We start from the raw sequence: 21,857 nt of genomic DNA, 5'->3' as shown, positions 1-21,857 counted from the left end.
AAGGTTTTTCTATTTTTATACCTACTGGCCTAGTTTTTGACCGCACGTGACCCAGTTTCGAAACTGACCTAGATATCATCAAGGTGAACATTCAGATCAATTTTCAGGAAGATCCATTGAAAAATATGGCCTCTAGAGAGGTCAAAAGATTTAAATAATTTTAGACCTACTGACCTAGTTTTTGACCGCAGTTGACCCAGTTTCAAACTTGACCTAGATATCATCAAGATGAACATTCAGACCAACTTTCATACAGATCCCATGAAAAGTATGGCCTCTAGAGAGGTCACATGGTTTTTTTATTATTTGACCTACTTTATTATTTGACCTACCTAGTTTTTTAAGGCACGTGACCAAGTTTCAAAACTGACCTAGATATCATCAAGGTGAACATTCTGACCAATTTTTATGGAGATCCATTCACAAGTATGGCCTCTAGAGAGGTCACAAGGTTTTTCTATTTTTAAACCTACTGACCTAGTTTTTTAACGCACATGACCCTGTTTCAAAATTGACCTAGATATCATCAAGGTGAACATTCTGACCAATTTTTATGGAGATCCATTCACAAGTATGGCCTCTAGAGAGGTCACAAGGTTTTTCTATTTTTAAACCTACTGACCTAGTTTTTGACCGCACATGACCCTGTTTCAAACTTGACCTAGATATCCTCAAGAGGAACATTCAGACCCATTTTCATACAGATCCCATGAAAAATATGGCCTTTAGAGAGGTCACAAGGTTTTTCTATTATTTGACCTACTGACCTAGTTTTTGACGGCACATGACCCAGTTTCGAACTTGACCTAGATATCATCAAGATAAACATTCAGACCAACTTTCATACAGATCCCATGAAAAATATGGCCTCTACAGAGGTCACAAGGTTTTTCTATTATTTGACCTACTGACCTAGTTTTTGACGGCATGTGACCTACTTTCAAACTTGACCTAGACATCATCAAGGTGAACATTCTGACCAATTTTCATGAAGATCTCACGAAATATATGGCCTCTAGAGAGGTCACAATGTTTTTCTATTTTTAGACCTACTGACCTAGTTTTTGACCGCACTTGACCCAGTTTCGAACTTGACCTAGATATCATCAAGGTGAACATTCAGACCAACTTTCATACAGATCCCATGAAAAATATGGCCTTTAGAGAGGTCACAAGGTTTTTCTATTATTTGACCTACTGACCTAGTTTTTGATGGCACGTGACCCAGTTTCGAACTTGACCTAGATATCATCAAGGTGAACATTCTGATCAATTTCCATGAAGATCTTGTGAAATATATGGCCTCTATGGAGGTCACAAGGTTTTTCTATTTTTAGACCTACTGACCTAGTTTTTGAAGGCACGTGACCCAGTTTCAAACTTGACCTTGATATCATCAAGGTGAACATTCTGACCAATTTTCATGAAGATCTTGTGAAATATATGGCCTCTAGAGAGGTCACAAGGTTTTTCTATTTTTAGACCTACTGACCTAGTTTTTCAAGGCACTTGACCCAGTTTCGAACTTGACCTAGATATCATCAAGATGAACATTCTGACCAACTTTCATAAAGATCCCATGAAAAATGTGACCTCTAGAGTGGTCACAAGCAAAAGTTTACGGACGCACGCACGCACGGACGGACGACGGACACCGCGCGATCACAAAAGCTCACCTTGTCACTTTGTGACAGGTGAGCTAAAAACAATCAAACCAGTGATGTAGAAGATAAAGAAGTTTGAAATTTATATGGCTAACTGCAGAGGCAATCATTTTAGACTTTATGGCATCGTTTTCTCACTGCTCAATTAGCAAAAAATATTTTAAGTTGATACATTTCTGTTGGTTGAACCAGTGTTTTTCCAAAAGTTTTTATTAAAAGAAAATTATTTTTTTACTTTTTCAACCAAGACTGAAACCATAAACATCTGAAACTGTGAAACACAAGACACTTAATGCTTACTTAATGCATTTATGACCATTTTTTCGTAGATGTAACATTTTATTATTTCCCAATTTAGATGTTTTGTGACACATTTTTCTCAATTGTAAAGGCGACAGCCACATTCCCAAATCAGGGGAAAAAGCAGTTTTTTCCTGATTTTGTAAAGAAATAATTTTCCGTAATTAATGAAATACATCTAGAATAAAAGTCTGAAAACTTAACAGGAATTAACCATGTTATTATAATTATTTTGCCATGCAGACTAAATTGCTACATTTTGTTTCACTTTGATCAAATACAGAAATGTTCGATCAGTGTCATTTTGAAACTGTTTTTGAAAATTCTTTCATTGAAGTGGTTTATATACATGGATTACAGGTATCTTGTGGTTTGAACCACAGCTTATGCCTGTCAGCAGATGGCAGCACTGTCTGGTCATTTGGAGATGGTGACTACGGAAAGCTTGGTCTAGGCAACACCACAAGGGTTCTTGTACCTACAAAGATAGAGGCCCTTCAAGGGATCACGATGAAGAAAGTTTTGTGTGGTGCCCAGTTTTCTGTGGCTCTGTCAAAAGATGGAAGGATTTACACTTGGGGTCAAGGTGAGAGACATTTTTATTATACTTTGATAAGGTGTTTTCTAAGAAATAATGAAATTTTTAAAGCAGATGTATGGGATACCGTATATCCCCGGCCATACGTCGAGAATTTTTGGTCAGAATATATGTTCTGAATTCAAGGGTCGACTTATGGCTGCATAACTAAACACAGTCATTATCCTCTTTCAAATTTTGGGACCGAACGCAATGCATTCTGAAGTTTGTGTACGATATTTTCGCCATTTTGGTGAAGGGAAACTACTCTCCGTGCTTATTGTTTAGGCTAAAAATTACAATTGCCGTTACGCTCCGTAGTTACCCTAGTTAAACAAAACTAATTTTGTATAAATTTAATAGTATTTTTTATAGTATTTTGAAGAAAGAAATATGAAAAATCGTAAATCTTATTGAAATAATGAAGGATTGTTAGAAGAGATGGAATTGTGAACAATAAAACTTACACAAGGCGTTTCACTAATTGCTGATAATTAATGGCCATTTGATCTGTAAAGTTAAAAAGATCGTAACAAAGGCGATTATTGGTTTGAATTGAGATATTATTATTGTGTGTTAATCGATTGATACATACCAGGGGTATACATAAATAAGCCATTCAAAGTAAATATGCGTCACCAATGGAATCAGTGGATGGTAGATGGACCGCATGAGTTCACTAAGCATGGAAACAGAAAGCGGCCGGACTTAGTGACTGTGTGCACGTGGATTTTAAATGCATGGGACGGTATAAGTGATGAAATGGTGATCAGATCATTTCTCAAGTGTGGTATATCCAATTCGTTGGACGGAAGTCAAGATGATGCTTTGTTTGATGAGTTTATTAGTGGTGAAAGTGCTAACTTTCATAATGATGTTCAGATTTCCGAAGGAGATGACAATGAGGGTCTTGATCCCTATGACCCCCAGATTTCACAGGCCGATCTACTTTCATTATTGGCAGATGACAGTGATTCCGATAGTGAGTTCGAAGGATTTTAATGACTGAGCAAAACGTACGTAGAATACCGGTAACTGTTTGAAAACAAATCTTGTGTGATTATATCCGTAATTATTATTGATGAAATTACATGACTGTATTTTTTCGTGCTTATTCAATGTACGCTAATGTACGCTAATTAACAAAATATTTGTCTATTTTATATGTTATAAACACATTTTTTGGTGACTTAATAATGGTTGAAATAAAAGAAAATCATGATCGTTTATTAAGACTGAGTTATTTTTCACGCTTATTAATGTACGCTAATTAACAGATGTTTGTCTATTTTATCTGTTTAAAAAACTTTTTTGGTCACTTAATAGTGGTTTGAAAAAAAAATCATGATCGATTATTATGTCATGTAATAAAGAAATAAGTCTTTTATTTTTGTTTTTTATTTTTGTTTGTTTATGTATGCCTTGACTCTCAAACTAACAATACATTTTAACACTATTACGGCACAAATAATTTATCGCGGAAACGTCACAAAGATGGTGCGCGGAAATATAACAGAAAACAAAAAAGATAATTTGCTGGAACCAATGTTTTTTTACATTATTTTGTGCCATAGTAGTCGTTAAGAGGCATTGTTGTTCCTCCCTAACTTTCCAAAAATTGTCCATTAACGATGGTGAGAAGAAGAAAACAACTTTGCCCAACGTTGACAAACTGCAAAATAAAAAATCGCTTGCATAATTTTGCTACCAAACCCAAATGTTTCCAGCATTACACTTGACAATTTCAGCATTTATGATGCCAGGTGATCTAGATCGATCTAACCCTCGACTTATGGTCGGGGCAACTCGAAAATCTTAAGATTTTTATCCAAAGTAGACCCTCGACTTATGGCCGAAGTAGACTTATGGCCGAGAATATACGGTAATTCTATTTTTAGCTTGACTGTTCGAGGAATAAGGGCTGTTTTACCAGCCCGGCAGTCAGTATCTGCATTGGTTAAAGGTTTTATTAAGTCCATTATCTTCTTCATTTTTCCAACATATTCAATTGAAACTTGCTGTACATGCTCATAATGGTAATGTACATTATTTGGACAATATGTGTAGCTCTACTTTTCCAAGAATGAGAATGGCTGTTTTATCTGAAATAAAACATCTCAGTTTATTCCAATCTACAGGAAAAAAGGTGCACATGAAATGTTGAAGAGAAAACCTCTGAAAATTTTAGTTTTAACCATTTACTTTTTAAATTTCTGTATAAATTACTGCCTTTGGACAAAAAGAATGTGTTCCTTAAGCCTAGTTTTTGCTCTAGCTGTGTTCGTTGTACTGGTAGATCTCTACAGCTGGTAGATCTCTGCATGAACTCTAGCTGTGTTCGCTGTACTGGTAGATCTCTGCATGAGCTCTAGCTGTGTTCGCTGTACTGGTAGATCTCTGCATGAGCTCTAGCTGTGTTCGCTGTACTGGTAGATCTCTGCATGAGCTCTAGCTGTGTTCGCTGTACTGGTAGATCTCTGCATGAACTCTGGTAGATCTCTACATGAACTCTAGCTGTGTTCGTTGTACTGGTAGATCTCTGCATGAGCTCTAGCTGTGTTCGCTGTACTGGTAGATCTCTGCATGAGCTCTAGCTGTGTTCGCTGTACTGGTAGATCTCTGCATGAACTCTGGTAGATCTCTACATGAACTCTAGCTGTGTTCGCTGTACTGGTAGATCTCTACATGAACTCTAGCTGTGTTCGCTGTACTGGTAGATCTCTACATGAACTCTAGCTGTGTTCGCTGTACTGGTAGATCTCTACATGAACTCTAGCTGTGTTCGCTGTACTGGTAGATCTCTACATGAACTCTAGCTGTGTTCATTGTACTGGTAGATCTCTACATGAAATAAACAAGGCAAAAGATTGCAGAATAATGTATTGTTCACTATATCTGAGTTTTACTGTATGAAATTCTGTGTTACAGATCGTCTTGTTGGCCAGCCAGACTGTAGATCTAGAAACCACATGAAGCCACAGAATGTGCCATCACTGGCTAGTTATTTTATTGATGACATTGCTGTGGGTGTGGACCATACCCTGGCCCTTACTAGTTCTGGTGATATTTGGGCTTGGGGAAATAATTCTGATGGACAGCTTGGGCTTGGACACACAAGTTCACCTGTCAGGGAACCTCAGCTGGTACCCGGCCTTGTAGGCAAAGATATAAGACAGGTATGGTTTAGTTTAGCTTGTTTAAATTTGTTATGTTTGCACAAAAAATGAAAAGTCATGGAATTTTTTTCTCTGAAAAAATCATGTATTTTGAAAACTGTCAGCTTTGTCCTGGAAAAGTAAGAAGTAAGTCAATTACTTAAGAAATAATAAGTTCCCAAACGTGGTTTATCGTAGAATAACCCGAGTTTTGAGTTCTTATGCGTAAAAATATATCACGAAGGCCGTAGGCCTGAGTGATATATTGTTTCGCATAAGAACGAAAAACTCTGGTTATTCTATGATAAAGCACACTTTGGAACTTATTATTTCGATTCTAACACAACATACTACGCACCTGGATCGGATGACGTCATTGCATGCGAGTGGTATATTGCAGAATAACCCGAGATAGATTTTGCTCTACATGTATGTAGGTTATTTGCTGGTCGTGTTAGAATGAAAAATAGCCTTAGATTTCTACATACCATCTTGAAAATTACATTAGGTGATTAAAATGTAAATGAGCACTCACCATTTTGGGTCATTGAAATCATTTGTCTTAAATTTTGTAATATACCTGACCTTGATGAATGAGTATTTTAAGTACAATTTCTGTTTCAGATCTCAGCTGGTAAGAGTCATTCAGCAGCCTGGACTTGTCCACCACCACCTCAGCGCTTACCAGGGATTCCTGCACCATTGCTACTGGGTGTACCAGAGAACATTCCTCTACAGTTTTCTAGTCTTTCACAATATTCCATACATGATATAAAGGGTCGCCTTCGACTACTGCATCATTATTCTGATATAATTTATTCCACATGGCGTTTACTTCCTCTCACAACTCCTAAGGTGAGATCTTTGATAATGCTCTGGTCTTAATTTTTAGATCACTCAAGCATACAGTGCTCCAGTTGAGCTGTTGCTATATCCCTGTGTCTGTCATCAACAATTTTACTATTTGCATGGGGGGGTCACAAATTTTGTCCATTCTTAAGGAAACTCGGTCAGAATATTTGGCTTGGTAAAGTCTCATACTGGTTCATCATGGATCAAGAACTAGGCCAAATATTAGAAATAACATATTTAACATGCTAGAAGCCACATTTATATATTGATCTGCTTTTTTACTGTGTCCCATTTCTACACTTTAGAGGACACATTTTCTACCTGATCTTCATAAAACATGGACAGAATGTTAATCTCCATTAAGTCTAGGTCAAGTCTTTTACTGGGTCATTTAGGACCAAAAACTAGGTCAGCAGGTCACATATTGATATAAATATCCTGTTGAAATTTAGAGGCAACATTTTCTTCTTGATCTTTCATGATGAAACCTTACCAAAATAATTGTCTTGGTAAAATTGAGGTTAAGTTTGAAACTGAGATCCAAAACTAAGTCAAGAGGTCAAATTGTAGCACTCTGGTGTGGTCACATATTCAGCATGATCTTCTTCAAACATGATCTAAATGTTTGTATGTTTGCAAGTGGTTTGTTAGGGTCAGAAACAAGGTTACCTGATCAAAATATAGAAATATCTGGTGGTTACTGCAAATGCAACATTTTCTGTCTACATAAAGCTAAACCCTAGTTGATGAGAGTGATTTTTTTGACAAAGTCTATGTCAGGTTTGAAACAGGGTCATCTAAGGTGAAGAATTGCACCACTAGGTCAAATCTAATCATCAAAACTGTGTTAGCGACCTAGAATCCATATTTTCTGCCGAATCTTCATGAAACCGTGTCAGAATGTTGTTTAAATGAAATCTAAGTAAAATTGGAAACCGAGTCATCTGGGGTAAAATTTAATTCTGGTGGGTGACACAGTGTTTTCATGACTCCCTTGTTGGGTTTTGTTCATTTTGACTGAAGTTCTGTGTAAATAAAAGACATGGTTTACATTGCTTTAAAAAAGTTTTACTTTGGAAGTTAAGTTTTCATTGTCTGAACAATTACTGCCTGCTTAATTCCAAAATGCTGTATGTCTAGTTTTAGTAATATTGAGATTTTAGTATCATTTTTATTTGTCTTAAAGAGCTCAGTCTGCTCATAGTGTTTACAGCCTCTCCAGAGTGGCCCTGTCTTAAACAAAACCCTCTCTATAACAACACTATCAAAATTTCCCTAAGCTGAAATACACTATCAAATTTACCTCTCCAGAACAACAACCTCTACATAACAGTCAATATTTGTATCTCCCAAAGGGTGTTACTCTACAGAGGTTGCACTGTACATCTTTATAGAACTAATTAATGCAACGAGAATGCAATTTCTGAAAGCCATTTTGTCTGTTTAACCATTAACATTTTAAGATGTTTAACTTATTTTTCTCAGAATGCCAAAAATGGATGCATTTCATTCTGAAATCGTTACTTCTTAATTCATGTTTACAGGAATCTCTGTCTCAGTTTGAAAGTGGTATAGCAGGTTTACTGACTGGGGATCTACGACCTCTACTTGCCCCCAGGGTTTACACTCTGCCCCTGGTGAGGTCTATAGGTAAAACCATGATTCAGGGGAAAAACTACGGTCCACAAATCACTGTGAAGAGAATAGCTACAAGGTGAGAATATACAAGAAAAATTGTTTTGATAAATTAACTTCTGTACCCAAATTTTGTTACATGTTAGATCTAAGGCAAAGAGAAAGATGTACATGAAATTTGGACTAGGGACATTAAATCCTAGGTCCTACATCTCTGTTTCATATTAGATTGTTGTCAGTCATGAGTTTGCAGAGATTGAGTAAGTACCATACCAGTTAGCCAAGGAGGCAGAAGGTAAGACTGCCCAATAGCACCTCTTGAAACAATACATATGTCATGCTGAAACTTACATTATGTTACAAGACAAGTTCACATACCAAATCCCTTAACCTTTTTTGACACAGTTGTTTTGTTTAGTCTTTTCCCATTTCTTGAGTCCATACATATATCATGATGAAACTATCTGATAGTATCAGTATGCATTTAAGATCATAAGACAAGTTCATGTACCAGGTCTAATAACTCTTTGACTTTTGTTTTGACAAAAATATTTTCCTTTTTCACTTTGAATACTTGGGGAAAGTACAAAACCGAGACATATACCTACTTCACTTGTCATCCAACCATTCCTTGTGTTATCTACTAACACAGCCTCTGTGATACACGATTTAACAGTAAAGAGGGCTAATGTTAATTTGCATTATTTTGTAAATAATGTTTGTATAATTTTGAATAGTTGCTTTATATTTATATTATGTTAACTTTGTGATAGAGGGAAAAGATGCCGTCCAGTCTACAGTCAAATTTCTGGTCAAGTGATCAGACTGAAAGCAGAAGATTTACGGTTGCCAGCACGAGCGTGGAAGGTGAAGCTACTAGGGGAAGGTGCAGATGATGCCGGTGGAGTGTTTGATGATACCATCACTGAAATGTGTCTTGTAAGTTTACATGTAACAATTGTTTAGCAGGAGTATATGAAAAGCTATCCTGTTCAAGCTGGCGTTGGCATCAGCACTCTGGTGAAAGTCTTGATGTGTTTCACGTTATTTCCATAATTACTACTTGGATTTGCTTCAAACTTAAAATAGTTATTCCTCATCATCACATCCGTCATGGGAAATAGGGGCTATAGCTCTCACACTAATATTTCATGAATTATTTCCCCTTTTACTTAGAATTTCTGGTTAAAGTTTTGATTCACTTACACTCTGTCTCTTTTAACTACTGAATGGATTTGATTCAAACTTAAAGTAATTATGTCTCCCCACCTCTGGGGGAGACATATTGTTTTTGCCCTGTCCGTCTGTCTGTCTGTACGTCATACTTCATTTCCGAGCAATAACTGGAGAACCATTGACCTAGAACCTTTAAACTTCATAGGATTGTAGGGCTGCTGGAGTAGACGACCCCTATTGTTTTTGGGGTCACTCTGTCAAAGGTCAAGGTCACAGGGGCTTGAACATTGAAAACCATTTCCGATCAATAACTAGAGAACCACTTGACCAAGAATGTTGAAACTTAATAGGATGATTGGTCATGAAGAGTAGATGACCCCTATTGATTTTGGGGTCACTCCATCAAAGGTCAAGGTCACAGGGGCCTGAACATTGAAAACCATTTCCGATCAATAACTAGAGAACCACTTGACCCAGAATGTTGAAACTTAATAGGATGATTAGTCATGAAGAGTAGATGACCCCTATTGATTTTGGGGTCACTCCGTCAAAGGTCAAGGTCACAGGGGCCTGAACATTGAAAACCATTTCCGATCAATAACTAGAGAACCACTTGACCCAGAATGTTGAAACTTAATAGGATGATTGATCATGTAGAGTAGATGACCGCTATTAATTTTGGGGTCACTCCACCTAAGGTCAAGGTCACAGGGGCCTGAACATTGAAAACCATTTCCGATCAATAACTAGAGAACCACTTGACCAGGAATGTTGAAACTTCATAGGATGATTGGTCATGAAGAGTAGATGACCCCTATTGATTTGTGGGTCACTCCGTCAAAGGTCAAGGTCACAGGGGCCTGAACATTGAAAACCATTTCCGATCAATAACTAGAGAACCACTTGACCCAGAATGTTGAAACTTCATAGGATGATTGGTCATGAAGAGTAGATGACCCCTATTGATTTTGGGGTCACTCTGTCAAAGGTCAAGGTCACAGGGGCCTGAACATTGAAAACCATTTCCGATCAATAACTAGAGAACCACTTGACCAGGAATGTTGAAACTTCATAGGATGATTGGTCATGAAGAGTAGATGACCCCTATTGATTTTGGGGTCACTCCGTCAAAGGTCAAGGTCACAGGGGCCTGAACATTGAAAACCATTTCCGATCAATAACTAGAGAACCACTTGACCCAGAATGTTGAAACTTCATAGGATGATTGAACATGCAAAGTAGATGACCCCTATCGATTTTGGGGTCACTCCATTAAAGGTCAAGGTCACAGGGGCCTGAACATTGAAAACCATTTCCGGTCAGTAACTTGAGAACCACTTGACCCAGAATGTTGAAACTTTATAGTATGATTGGTCATGCAGACTAGATGACCCCTATCGATTTTGGGGTCACTCTGTTAAAGGTCAAGGTCACAGGGGCCTGAACATGGAAAACTGTTTCTGATCAATAGCTTGAGAACCTCTTGACCCAGAATGTAAAAACTTTATAGGATAATTGGACATACAGAATAAATGACCCCAATTAATTTTGGGGTCACTCTATTAAAGGTCAAAGTCACAGGGGCCTGAACATGGAAAATAATTTCCGGTCAGTAACTTGAGAACCACTCAACCAAGAATGTTGAAACTTCATAGGATGATTGCTCATGCAGAGTAAATGACCCCTATCGATTTTGGGGTCACTCCGTTAAAGGTCAAGGTCACAGGGGCCTGAACATTGATAACCATTTCCGATCAATAACTTGAGAACCTCTTGATCCAGAATGTTGAAACTTCATAGGATAATTGAACATGCAGAGTAGATGACCCCTATCGATTTTTGGGTCAGTCTATTAAAGGTCAAGGTCACAGGGGCCTGGTCATGTGAAATCATTTCTGGAAAATAACTTGAGAACCACTTGACATAGAATGTTGAAACTTAATAGGATGATTGGACATGCAGAGTAGATGACCCCTATTTATTTTGGGGTCACTTGATCAAAGGTCAAGGGCACAGGAGCCTGAACAGTGACTTGAGAACCACTAGGCCAAGAGTGTTGAAACTTAGCAGGATGACTGGACATGCCAAGTAGGTGATCCCTATTGCAGCCAACCATCAGTGTCTCTTTGACTTTCGCTCCTGACTCCTATTGACTTCTTGCCTATACCACTTTGCATTTGGGGAGACATGCGCTTTTTTGCAAAAGCATCTTCTAGTTATTCCACATCTTCACCCACATCATATAACACAAGTTCTGTTACTCTGGCAACAATATTTTATGAATTGTGCCACCCTTTTACTTAGAATTTCATGTTAAAGTTAGATGCAATGCCAGTCTATCTCTGTTATTTACACAGACTTAAATTTTGTCCGACATCATCAAAATAGGGGCACTCGTCACTCCAGTAAAAGCTCTTGCTTACTCAGTTATGCCATATTTCACTGAACAGCATGGAAATTGTTAAGCATGCTATTTTCTGTAACAGCTCATGTTGTAAACTACCATGTAAAGGTATAAATGTAATGTCTTAGTTAATTTAGAGTGGGTAGACTTAAAGACTGTCTGATGTTGTTAGGGCAGTAGTTTGAAAGTATGAAAAATTACGGTATTGTTATATAGCATGTTATGTTGTGCACCTGGTGTTCTGCTTGGGATTTCACTCAACCATACCGGAGTTATGATCCTTGACTAAGTCATAAATACACATAAAGTGCTTAAAAGTGCATGTTGCATATATCTGAAAAATTTCTAGTGCCATCAGAGGTCTAGCTAGGTCAAATTTTTTGGGAGAAGTCACTTCTCCCTCAAGCTGATTTAGGGAGAAGTAGGGAGACTTTGGGGAGAAGTGGGAAGACTTCTTCGATTTTTTGTTTCTACCTCAATGCTGTTGAGTGATTCGAAAGGTGGCTATAATTTTCTTGTTTCTTGAAAAAAACATTAATGTGACCATTCATTTGTTTTACTTAGTTACATCATTTCCAATACAGTGGTTATTGTTTCATTACAAAATTCTGAAAAAGTTTTCAAAATTTCAAGCCGATGCTGTAACTTTAACCAACCAATTTTTGGTTATATCTTGTATAAATGCAGGATGAAAGTGTTAATTATTAGCTCACTGTCACATATTGACAAGGTGAGCTTTTGTGATCACCCTTCATCCGTCGTCCATCCGTGCGTCCGTCAACAATTTCTTGTTTTTATTATAAACACCAAGTCACCATTTCGATGAACAGTATCTCACTTGAATAAAACTGAAAGTAAACTGTATAAACTAGAAATACATATTTAAATCAGTTCAGAAATGAAAGTCAATTTAACGTAGTTATCTGTTCAACATTTATATTACAGGAGTTAGAGTCTGGAGTGATACCTCTGTTATTGCCTACACCAAACAGCAGCACTGACACTGGTAGTAATCAGGACAGGTAAGAGGGGAAGGATGGGGTTGAGGAATGAGATGAACTGTATTAGATACATCAAAGCAGGGCTTCGGAAATTTGCCGGTTTGTCGGTTTTGGACCGATTTTTGACTTTTCAGACCGATTCATGAAGTGAAAAAACGAAAAAAATCGGTCCCTTAAAAATGGAGAAAAGTATAAATTTCGGTCTGATATCTCAATACACGACCACCTGTCAAGCAGGAAATTGTTTGTCGCACCTTCAGATAATCAATAAACGTGTCAATCGGTCTGATTGTCACTTTGATAATCAGTCCGTAATTAGCATGTGACGCAATCAGTGCTCGCGCCGCACATCCTTTAATGTTTGCAGACAGCCGACTGCAATGTATTTTCTCGGAAAAACATCGAAATTTAAACAAAGTAACGATCACTCATAACACTGAATAACTGTCTTCATTGTATGGTAACTCGCGGTGACCGGTAACTCATATTTAATGAATGACATGCTTATTTCTTTACTCTATCATGTTTTACAAAATGTGTAATATTGAGAATGCGGCGGTTGGGGTAGTGCCGATATCAGGATTTTCGTTTCGGACCGATTGAGTTATCAAAATTTCCGGAGCCCTGCATCAAAGTATGCCTGAGGGCCTCCTCACATAACAATGTAACCCATTACCATTGAAAACTATAAAACCTCAGTTCATAATAATCTAGTATCTGAGAGGGGTTTTGTGTGCATGAGAGGTCGCCTGATAATTTTTGAATAATTAAGTGGTTATCTGGGGTTCAAGAAAGTCAAGGGTGATAGTCTCAAATCATGATGCCCTCCGAGAAATCCATGATGGCCTCCGGAATTTGCAGATGCGAAAAACTCTATATATTTGCCAATGCCTTACACATTTTGGAATTGAAGTGAGCTTTATATGGCTCGTTTTATCACATTTGATCAAAGTTTCATACAAGTTAAGTGTAAGACACAATTTAAAAGACTGAATATTTGTAACATTTATAAGTTTGTTTTCCATCAGAGGTTAGTTTGTCAGATCTCATTGTTGCAGGTATGTGTTGAATCCAAGCCTGAAGTCGGACGAGTATGTTGGTATGTTTAAGTTTCTTGGTGTGCTGTTTGGTGTGGCTATACGTACAAAGAAACCGCTAGACCTTCACCTGGCACCATGTGTATGGAAACTGCTTGCTGGTACACCGCTCAAAGTAGAAGACATAGAGGAGGTTACTTTAGACATTTCTTTGACAAATTTTCTGTAAATACCCCTGTAATATAAGCTGGTTTGGTGTGTATAAGGATTCATTAACATAAATTTAATCATGCAATATGTCTGCTCAAACTTACTCCATGTTTTTAAAGGGATTCCAACTAAACTTCATACAAGTGATGCAGTGTAGATGTTGATTCTTTTTTTCAGGGTCATTCAAAGTATTACAGAGTTGTGGGTCCTTATTTTACTGGATAAAAAAGTATTTACAATTATGTAGCATACAGATATTCTACTGTAAAATGTATAAAAGGGCAGGTTTTCAATCTGTACAGGCTTTCCTGTGCAGTGAAATATTGATAGCTATTGTTGTTTTGATGCTTGCATACTGTAAAATCATTTAATTTTGTGGGCATGAAATTTCATGGTTTGGGTCAAAACGGCAATTTCATGGGGATATGAATTCGTGGATTTCAACTTTTGAACATAAAGTTAATGGGAATTTTACTTGTCTGTTAGGATTAAATTTCGTGGATTAACTCAACCACAAAATCCACAAAAATTAGTCCCCCATGAATATTAATGATTTCACAGTATACAGAATAAATTTGAGAGATGTACATGTATGTGTAGTATATGTTAAACTTTTATTTACAGATTGATTACATGTATATACAGAGTCTAAAAGGTATTCTTGAAATACAGGAGACAGGTGTTAATGAAACAAACTTCCATGAGGTGAGTAAGCTACTCTTCCTTGAGGATCACCCTGTTGTTGTCAATTTTTCTGTCACTAGGTCAAGTAATATACATACACAGCAGAGGCTACATTTTGAACTTGATCTACATTAAACATAGAATGTCCATTTTGATGAATATTAGGTAAAGTTCAACATAGGGTTATCAGGGGTCAAAAACTAGATCTCAGGATCATATCCTTAAACAGTTCTTAATAACATTCTAGAGGCCACATTTTTTACTTTATTTACTTGAAAATTGCAAGAATGTTTGTCTTTAGGAACTTTGGGTCATACTGGGTAAAAAACTAGGTTACTGCATTTAGTCATAGAAAAAACAATTTGTCATTGCTGTGGAGGCAATCTTTCTACCTGATCTACATGAAACATTGCCAGAACATTAGATTTGATGTTGCCTAGGTCAAGTTTTCAACTTGGTTGACTATAATCAAAAACAAGTTCAGTTGGTCAAATGGTAAAAAGATATTATTGATATATCAGAGGCATGTAGCAACAGCCACTTAACCTGACCAGTGTTCATGAATTCTGTATCAGTGAATGAAAAATGGAGGTCAGAGCATCATAGAGACCATTTCCCTCAGACAGAAATCCACTTAATTCGTAGTCATATGTTAAATGCACTATGCTAACAAGGAACGTCTGTCAGATTATATGTTTCATTTAGTGTGATAAAAAAGAAAGAGTGAAAGTCACAGGATAAGGGATTTAGATAATGTCTTTGTTATGGATAATATTTCTGTCTGTTTTCAGTTCATTCCTTTAGATTGTTTTGAGGGTCAGTCTTTAGATGGTCGGATGGTGCCTGTTATACCAGGAGGACGTAATCTACCTCTAAACTTCCATAACAGACAGGAATATGTGGAGAATGTGATCACCTTTAAACTGCATGAAATGGATACCATGGTAACAAAAATGATTTCAGCTCTGGATTGTATACTGTGTTTACATTAAGGTGCTGTGTTCTGGTGGTCTTTATTCTGACCACTCTGCCTTGACAGTCCTGGGTCAGAACCCTATTTGGGTCATTATTGCATATCTGACAGTATGACACAAGAGTATGTGAATCAGAAAATAGTAATATTTTTACATGCTTATTTGAGAATTAACCTAAGATAGGTCAGTAGAATGTTAACTTAATACTAAACTCTTATTGCCAAAATTGGATACTTTTCATGTCTAGTTTTATTTAATGGTTAAATTATCAACTTTGCGACTTCTAAGATTTTAACTGGTTAAGCAAGTTTTATTGTGTTAATTAATATCTTACACAAAATGAGCCATAGTAAAATGCATCAGAAATTCATCTATGACAAAATACAGCTGAAATTCTATATCTCAAACTTGATTATCTCAAAGTTCCACTGTCTAGAAAACACCTTAAAGTCTCGCCCTGAAACACATGCACAAAAATATCATGTTAAGTTAAATGTTGGATAGCAAATGTTTGGAATTTGAGATTCTAAGTTACAGCTGTGTTGATTTTTCTTGTTGAACTGCATTTTCTTTGTTTTGACAGGCTGCATTGATACGAGAAGGCATGTCATGGATTATACCTGTGCCCTTACTGTCCCTGCTTACTGCAAAATCATTGGAACAGCTGGTGTGTGGTGTCGAGCATATACAGGTGGATGTCTTACAGAAAATTGTCAGGTATGTTGTCAGTATAACAATGAAGTCTACAAAAATTGCCCTCCACAACTAATAAAGATTTTAAAATATTTAGTTTTAGCTTATCTTACTTTTGAAAGAATATTACACAGTATTGTTTTCACTTGGTCATCAGCGTTTTTGAGGTTGGTTAAGATTTTTTTATGCCCTTCTTTCCTTGAATCTATGAGCTTTGGCTTAGAAACTTTGCACACTTGTTTATCATTATTAGAAGATGTAAGTAGTCTAAGAACCATAACCTACATTCATGAGAGGCAATTGATTTGAAGTCGGGGACCTTAACCACACGGCCACATGGGCCCCTTAAAGCTTGAAAGTACGAGAAATTTTAAGTGTTCAGATTTAATTCCTTGGATTGAACCAATCATGAAAATGAGTCCCTCAGAAATATCAAATATTTCACAGTACATGTACTTTCTTATGACAGGTATCGAGGCATTGACGAGCAGAACAAAATGGTTGTTTGGTTTTGGAAAGTCCTGGAATCTTTCAGCAATGAGGAGAGAATACAGTTTCTACGTTTTGTTTCTGGACGCACGAGGATGCCAGTAAATCCTGCTGATATTCCAATGAGGTTTCAGATAATCAGCTCAGGAAGAGTGAGTATGATAAATTATGAACATACAGTTAAACTAGATATCTTAAACTGACTTATCCGAGTCCAGTCCCAGAAATACGTGCAGAAAATATCATTTTAAGTTGATTTTTGGTTATATCGAAGTAAAACCCTTGGTCCCTTGGAGTTCGAGATACTGAGTTCAGCTACTTGTAAAGGGGAAAAGTAAAAATCCTTGCGATTGGCAGAAAACTGGGCAGCAAAATTGTTTAGTCTGTACTTACTTATTTTAGCTTGACTGTGTTGAAAGCAACATTGAAGCTTATTTGAATCACTTAGAAGTTCGCTTCCTTGTAAAACTAGTACTGGTTTTGTTTGAAGAGGTGTGACTGCAATGGGCTTTAAAGCTGATTACCTCTTTGTTGAGTGGCCAACACCCTATCCAGTTTTTAAAAATTTGTTTGTTGTGTAAGCATTGTCTACAGACTGATGCTGTGTACAAGGACGGATCAGTCAAGAAATCTCTTTGAATGATTATAAATTAAACCAGAAATGTTTGTAAGGGAATACATTCTGGTAGTTTCTGATTTTTTATAACTTTGCATAAATAAGTCCTCCCAAATAATTTTAATAGGAAACAGGACTTTACAGATTACACAGTGGCTACAATGTGTTATTTGACAATTTCTAAAGGTCTCGGAATTTGGATTGCATGAAAATATCTGTATTACAATAGACAAAGTTAGTGATTCCCCCATACCTTACTGCAGTAATATAAAACCAAGCTGTTTTTCAATTTTCATGGAAAATTTAATCATAATTTAAACTCTGTTAGTGGCTTAAACAGAAACCCTACAGAACAAACTGACTTGTTTCCCACCTGTTGTTATGGACACAACTTGATCACAGTATTTTGTTTGTGATTTCTAGGGTGAGGACAGTTTACCAACTTCACAGACATGTTTTTTCCAACTACGAATACCTACCTACTCTACTATTGAGGTGCTGGCAGAGAAGTTACGCTATGCTATAAACCATTGTAAATCAATTGACATGGATAACTACATGCTCAACAGAACTGACGATGATTTTGGCGCAGATTTGTTTGGTTCCGATGAGGACAATGGTGACTGAACAAGAAATAAGAACAGATTGTTCCAGTAGAAACAGAGAGAAATTAAGGTTTGAACATCAACTATTGAATGAGAACTCTGTATAGATTTACTTTCTAAGTTTAATTGTTATTACAGTTCTGAAACTTTTACAGTTTTGAAACTTATGATTTTTCCATATATACATTTTTCATAGGCTGAATCAAATTTTGAAATTTGTTGCCACAAATGTTAATATTTGTGAAGCAAAGTTTACATGAAGTTCATTCATGAGTGTTTGAAGTCAGTTTTGCTATTTTTATGACAGTTTTGTTTATGCCAGTATTCCTAGGGCTCTTTGTTACACTTTTCAATATTAAAATTCTTGGAGACTTAAATTTTTCAGACAGGAAATCTTTATTGTGTCAGAAGAAAATAACGCAGAGAAATTTGAAACAAGTTCAGGAAGACTTACAGGGGATCTTTTTAATAAGCATTTATCAGATATCACATTAATATAGAAAATAGTCTTTGTCAAATCTCTTTTAGAGATGAAATAATGAAAGTAGGGTTAGCATTTTTATGGTCATTGATTTTTTGAATATGATGAGTTATTGTCTATCAATGTAGCTTGTCACTATCTCGCAGTTGCCTTTATTATGAGTTGTGTTTCTCCTAAATATCACTTGTTTGTCTTGAATTTTGTCACCATATAGCTATGTAGAATAATGAAAATGCTTGCTTTTTAAAGATTAACCCTTTTTACTTTGATTAAAATATCAGAATTTCTTGGTTGAGTTTTATGTTTAGGTCAACTTTTCTCCTATACTATCAAAGCTATTGCTTTGAAACTTGGAATACTTGTTCATCATAAGCAGACCCTGTACATCAAGAAACATAACTCCATCTTGCTTTTTGCAAGAATTATTGCCCCTTTTGGACTTAGAAAATCAGTTTTCTTGGTTAAGTTTTATGTTTAGGTCAGCTTTTATCCTAAACTATCAAAGCTATTGCTTTAAACCTTGCAACACTTGTTCACCATCATAAGCTGACCCTGTACAGCAAGAAACATAACTCCATCCTGCTTTTTGCAAGATTTATGGCCCCTTTTAGACTTAGAAAATATCAGATATTTTGGTTAAGTTTTATGTTTAGGTCAACTTTTTCTCTTAAACTATCAAAGCTATTGCTTTGAAACTTGCAACACTTGTTCACCATCATAAGCTGACCCTGTACAGCAAGCAACATAACTCCATCCTGCTTTTTGCAATAATTATTGCCCCTTTTGGACACTGAGATTTGTTTAGACTGCTAAAATACCTTTTTGTCTTGAATTTTAAGTGAGCACATTTTGTTAGTAGAATAATTGAAAAGTATGATGGTTTTTAAAGGATGAAAAACACTCTTTATTACTTTGATTTCAAAAAGCTGTGGTCATTTACTGTGTTGATTTATACATGTTCGAATGTGCATATAGATGTATACAGATAAGAATATATACTTTACAGTAAGTGTCAAATATTGTTGGTGCCAACATAGGTTATCAAAATGTTTACTCTTTGTTTTAGTTATGCTAATGAATCTCAGATGTCTTGCCTTAACCCTACTTAAGGTAACTCAGCACGTTTCATTAACCTGAAGTTACTAAGTAACATCAGTTTTTCGGAGTGTAGAACAATGCCTATTAGCTGTGATACAGACAGTATACATGTTGCTGAGAATCTATTCTATCACCTGTACTAAGTGTTCAGCTATCAGCTTTACAGTCTATGTTAAGGTTAATTTTGACAATAGAAACGTTTTGATGTAAAATAATTCCAAAAATAATATAATGAATTATGAGGACTTGAATTGATTTTTATACGCCCGTCTGTGAAAGAGCTGAGTGAGGGCGTATTATGTGAACACCTGTGGCTGTGGCGGGCGGACGGGCGGCGTCCAAAGCATGCCCGCTCTCTAAGTCAAACAGTTTTCATCCGATCTTCACCAAACTTTCTGACAATGTTTGTGGGCATAATATCTCGGCCAAGTTCGATAACCAGCCAAACATCCCAGGCACTCTTGGATTTTGGTCCTTGAATTACTAAAAAAACAACGAAATTCACCAAACTTGCTGACAATGTTCGTGGGCATAATATCTCGGCCTAGTTTGATAATTAGCCAAATCCTGCCAGGCACTCCTGGATTTTGGCCCTTGAATTACTTAAAAAACAACAAATTAAGCCTTGCCGCATTCTAAGTTAAAACAGTTTTCATCCGATCTTCACCAAACTTGCTTGTTTTTGTGGGCATAATATCTCGGCCCAGTATGATAACTACCCAAATTGCCCAAGACACTCTTGGGTTATGCCCCTTGAATTAGACCAATTTCGATGACAGTCTGGCACTCTTGTTGGATTTGTGAAAAATTTAGCAACCTATAATAATAAAAAATAAATTCTGTTTTATTTGGCCATATGATTGCAATAGATAGTTCATATGCAAAAAGTCGTCTTAAGAGTAATTTTCCCCATAAAAACCCAATTATGAAAATTGACCGGAGGCCAAATATTTTCAGATCAGTCTAACATAAAGTCAAGAACACAACCATATCTTTTTTATTGGCTGAATTTCCTTCATTGAAAAAGTATGGTTTGATAAAAATCAACATTTATGTCAAAGGTGCAGAACTACCTTAAATTGACGATGTGTTACTAAACTCTATAACTATTTTCTTAATATGCCCCCAAAAATGTTTAGGGAAAATTTTCAACCATCCGTCCGAATTTGTGTCATGGATGTGTCAAATTTTATTTGACCGATTGTTACTCAGTATGTGAAGTTGTGCACCTGATGTTTTAATTTGGATTTCACACAGCCAGACCAGAGTTATGGCCCTTGACTTAGTCAACAATATGCATAACAGTGACAGGAGTGCAGATATCAGTGTTCTATTGACACACTAGTTTTTTTTATCTAAAAGGCATGCTGTCATTCATAGGTTTCAGAAATGTTGATGTCTCTACAAGTATACTTTCTATGTGTAAGATCACAGTGTGGTATATTATTCAGAATTGTTTAGAAAAAATAAATTTTGCTATGCAGAATAAATGAAATATAACGCAGAATTTACTATTGGAACATTGCTCACAACAGGTGCACATGATTGAATGTTGCGTTGGGTTTTAACTATTTACTATTGAATATTACTGAATGGAATGTTTTATTTGTTTTTAATTAACCTGAGTTTTCAGTGCTTTGTATGTGCAGTTGCAACATTGTATGTTAGTTTTTAGCTCCACTTCTAGAAGAATAGGTAGAGCAGTTGCACTTCTTTTATCACCTTGTATAAGTGTCTTAAGATTTGTATGTAAGCTTGTATCTCAGTAACAACTAGTTGGAATGGATTGAAACTTTACATGCTTGTTCCCAAAGACCTAATCAGAACTGCACATGTTCTATAACTCTATTTTGCTTATTTCAAAGTTATGCCCCATTTTTGGTTCCAGTTTTTGTATGCAAACTGCTACTATTTCAGTTACCACTTTGATCACTGTGATACGATGATATAAAATACACAGGTTCCTTACTCTGATTTCCTTTGCTTCTTTTGGACATAGAAAGTTCTTTGGTGTGATCTGTTATCTCATTAAGCATTATAACAGATAACAAGAGCTGTCGGAGGACAGCAACACTCGACTATTCAACAGCCTTGTTGATTGAATGAATACGAAAGTCGAAAAAGGGGCATAATTTAGTAAAAAAGCAAAATAGGGTTATGGAACCTGCATAGTGCTTATCAGCTCAAGACAGTGGACAAGTGTGTG

The 21,857-nt window shown here is 36.4% G+C and overlaps 1 protein-coding gene across 1 annotated transcript in view; it reads left to right on the top strand.

The window, feature by feature from the left end:
• The window catches only part of LOC123565561 (probable E3 ubiquitin-protein ligase HERC1), a 182,289-nt gene extending 163,661 nt beyond the window's left edge, over positions 1–18,628 (top strand). Inside the window, exons 59-70 of the mRNA XM_053550306.1 lie at positions 2,325–2,550; positions 5,470–5,717; positions 6,321–6,551; positions 8,093–8,262; positions 8,957–9,122; positions 12,709–12,785; positions 13,823–13,994; positions 14,636–14,716; positions 15,487–15,639; positions 16,253–16,386; positions 16,832–17,003; positions 17,891–18,628. Of these exons, the coding sequence (XP_053406281.1) occupies positions 2,325–2,550; positions 5,470–5,717; positions 6,321–6,551; positions 8,093–8,262; positions 8,957–9,122; positions 12,709–12,785; positions 13,823–13,994; positions 14,636–14,716; positions 15,487–15,639; positions 16,253–16,386; positions 16,832–17,003; positions 17,891–18,094 (2,034 nt within the window). The 3' untranslated portion in view covers positions 18,095–18,628. The remainder of the gene's footprint in view (positions 1–2,324; positions 2,551–5,469; positions 5,718–6,320; positions 6,552–8,092; positions 8,263–8,956; positions 9,123–12,708; positions 12,786–13,822; positions 13,995–14,635; positions 14,717–15,486; positions 15,640–16,252; positions 16,387–16,831; positions 17,004–17,890) is intronic.
• The last annotated feature ends 3,229 nt before the right edge of the window (positions 18,629–21,857 follow it).

The sequence above is a fragment of the Mercenaria mercenaria genome, chromosome 8 (assembly GCF_021730395.1).
Source record: "Mercenaria mercenaria strain notata chromosome 8, MADL_Memer_1, whole genome shotgun sequence".
Lineage (NCBI taxonomy): Eukaryota > Metazoa > Mollusca > Bivalvia > Venerida > Veneridae > Mercenaria > Mercenaria mercenaria.
The sequence above is the reverse complement of the archived record's forward strand: the minus strand, read 5'-3'. Positions and strand labels throughout refer to the sequence as shown.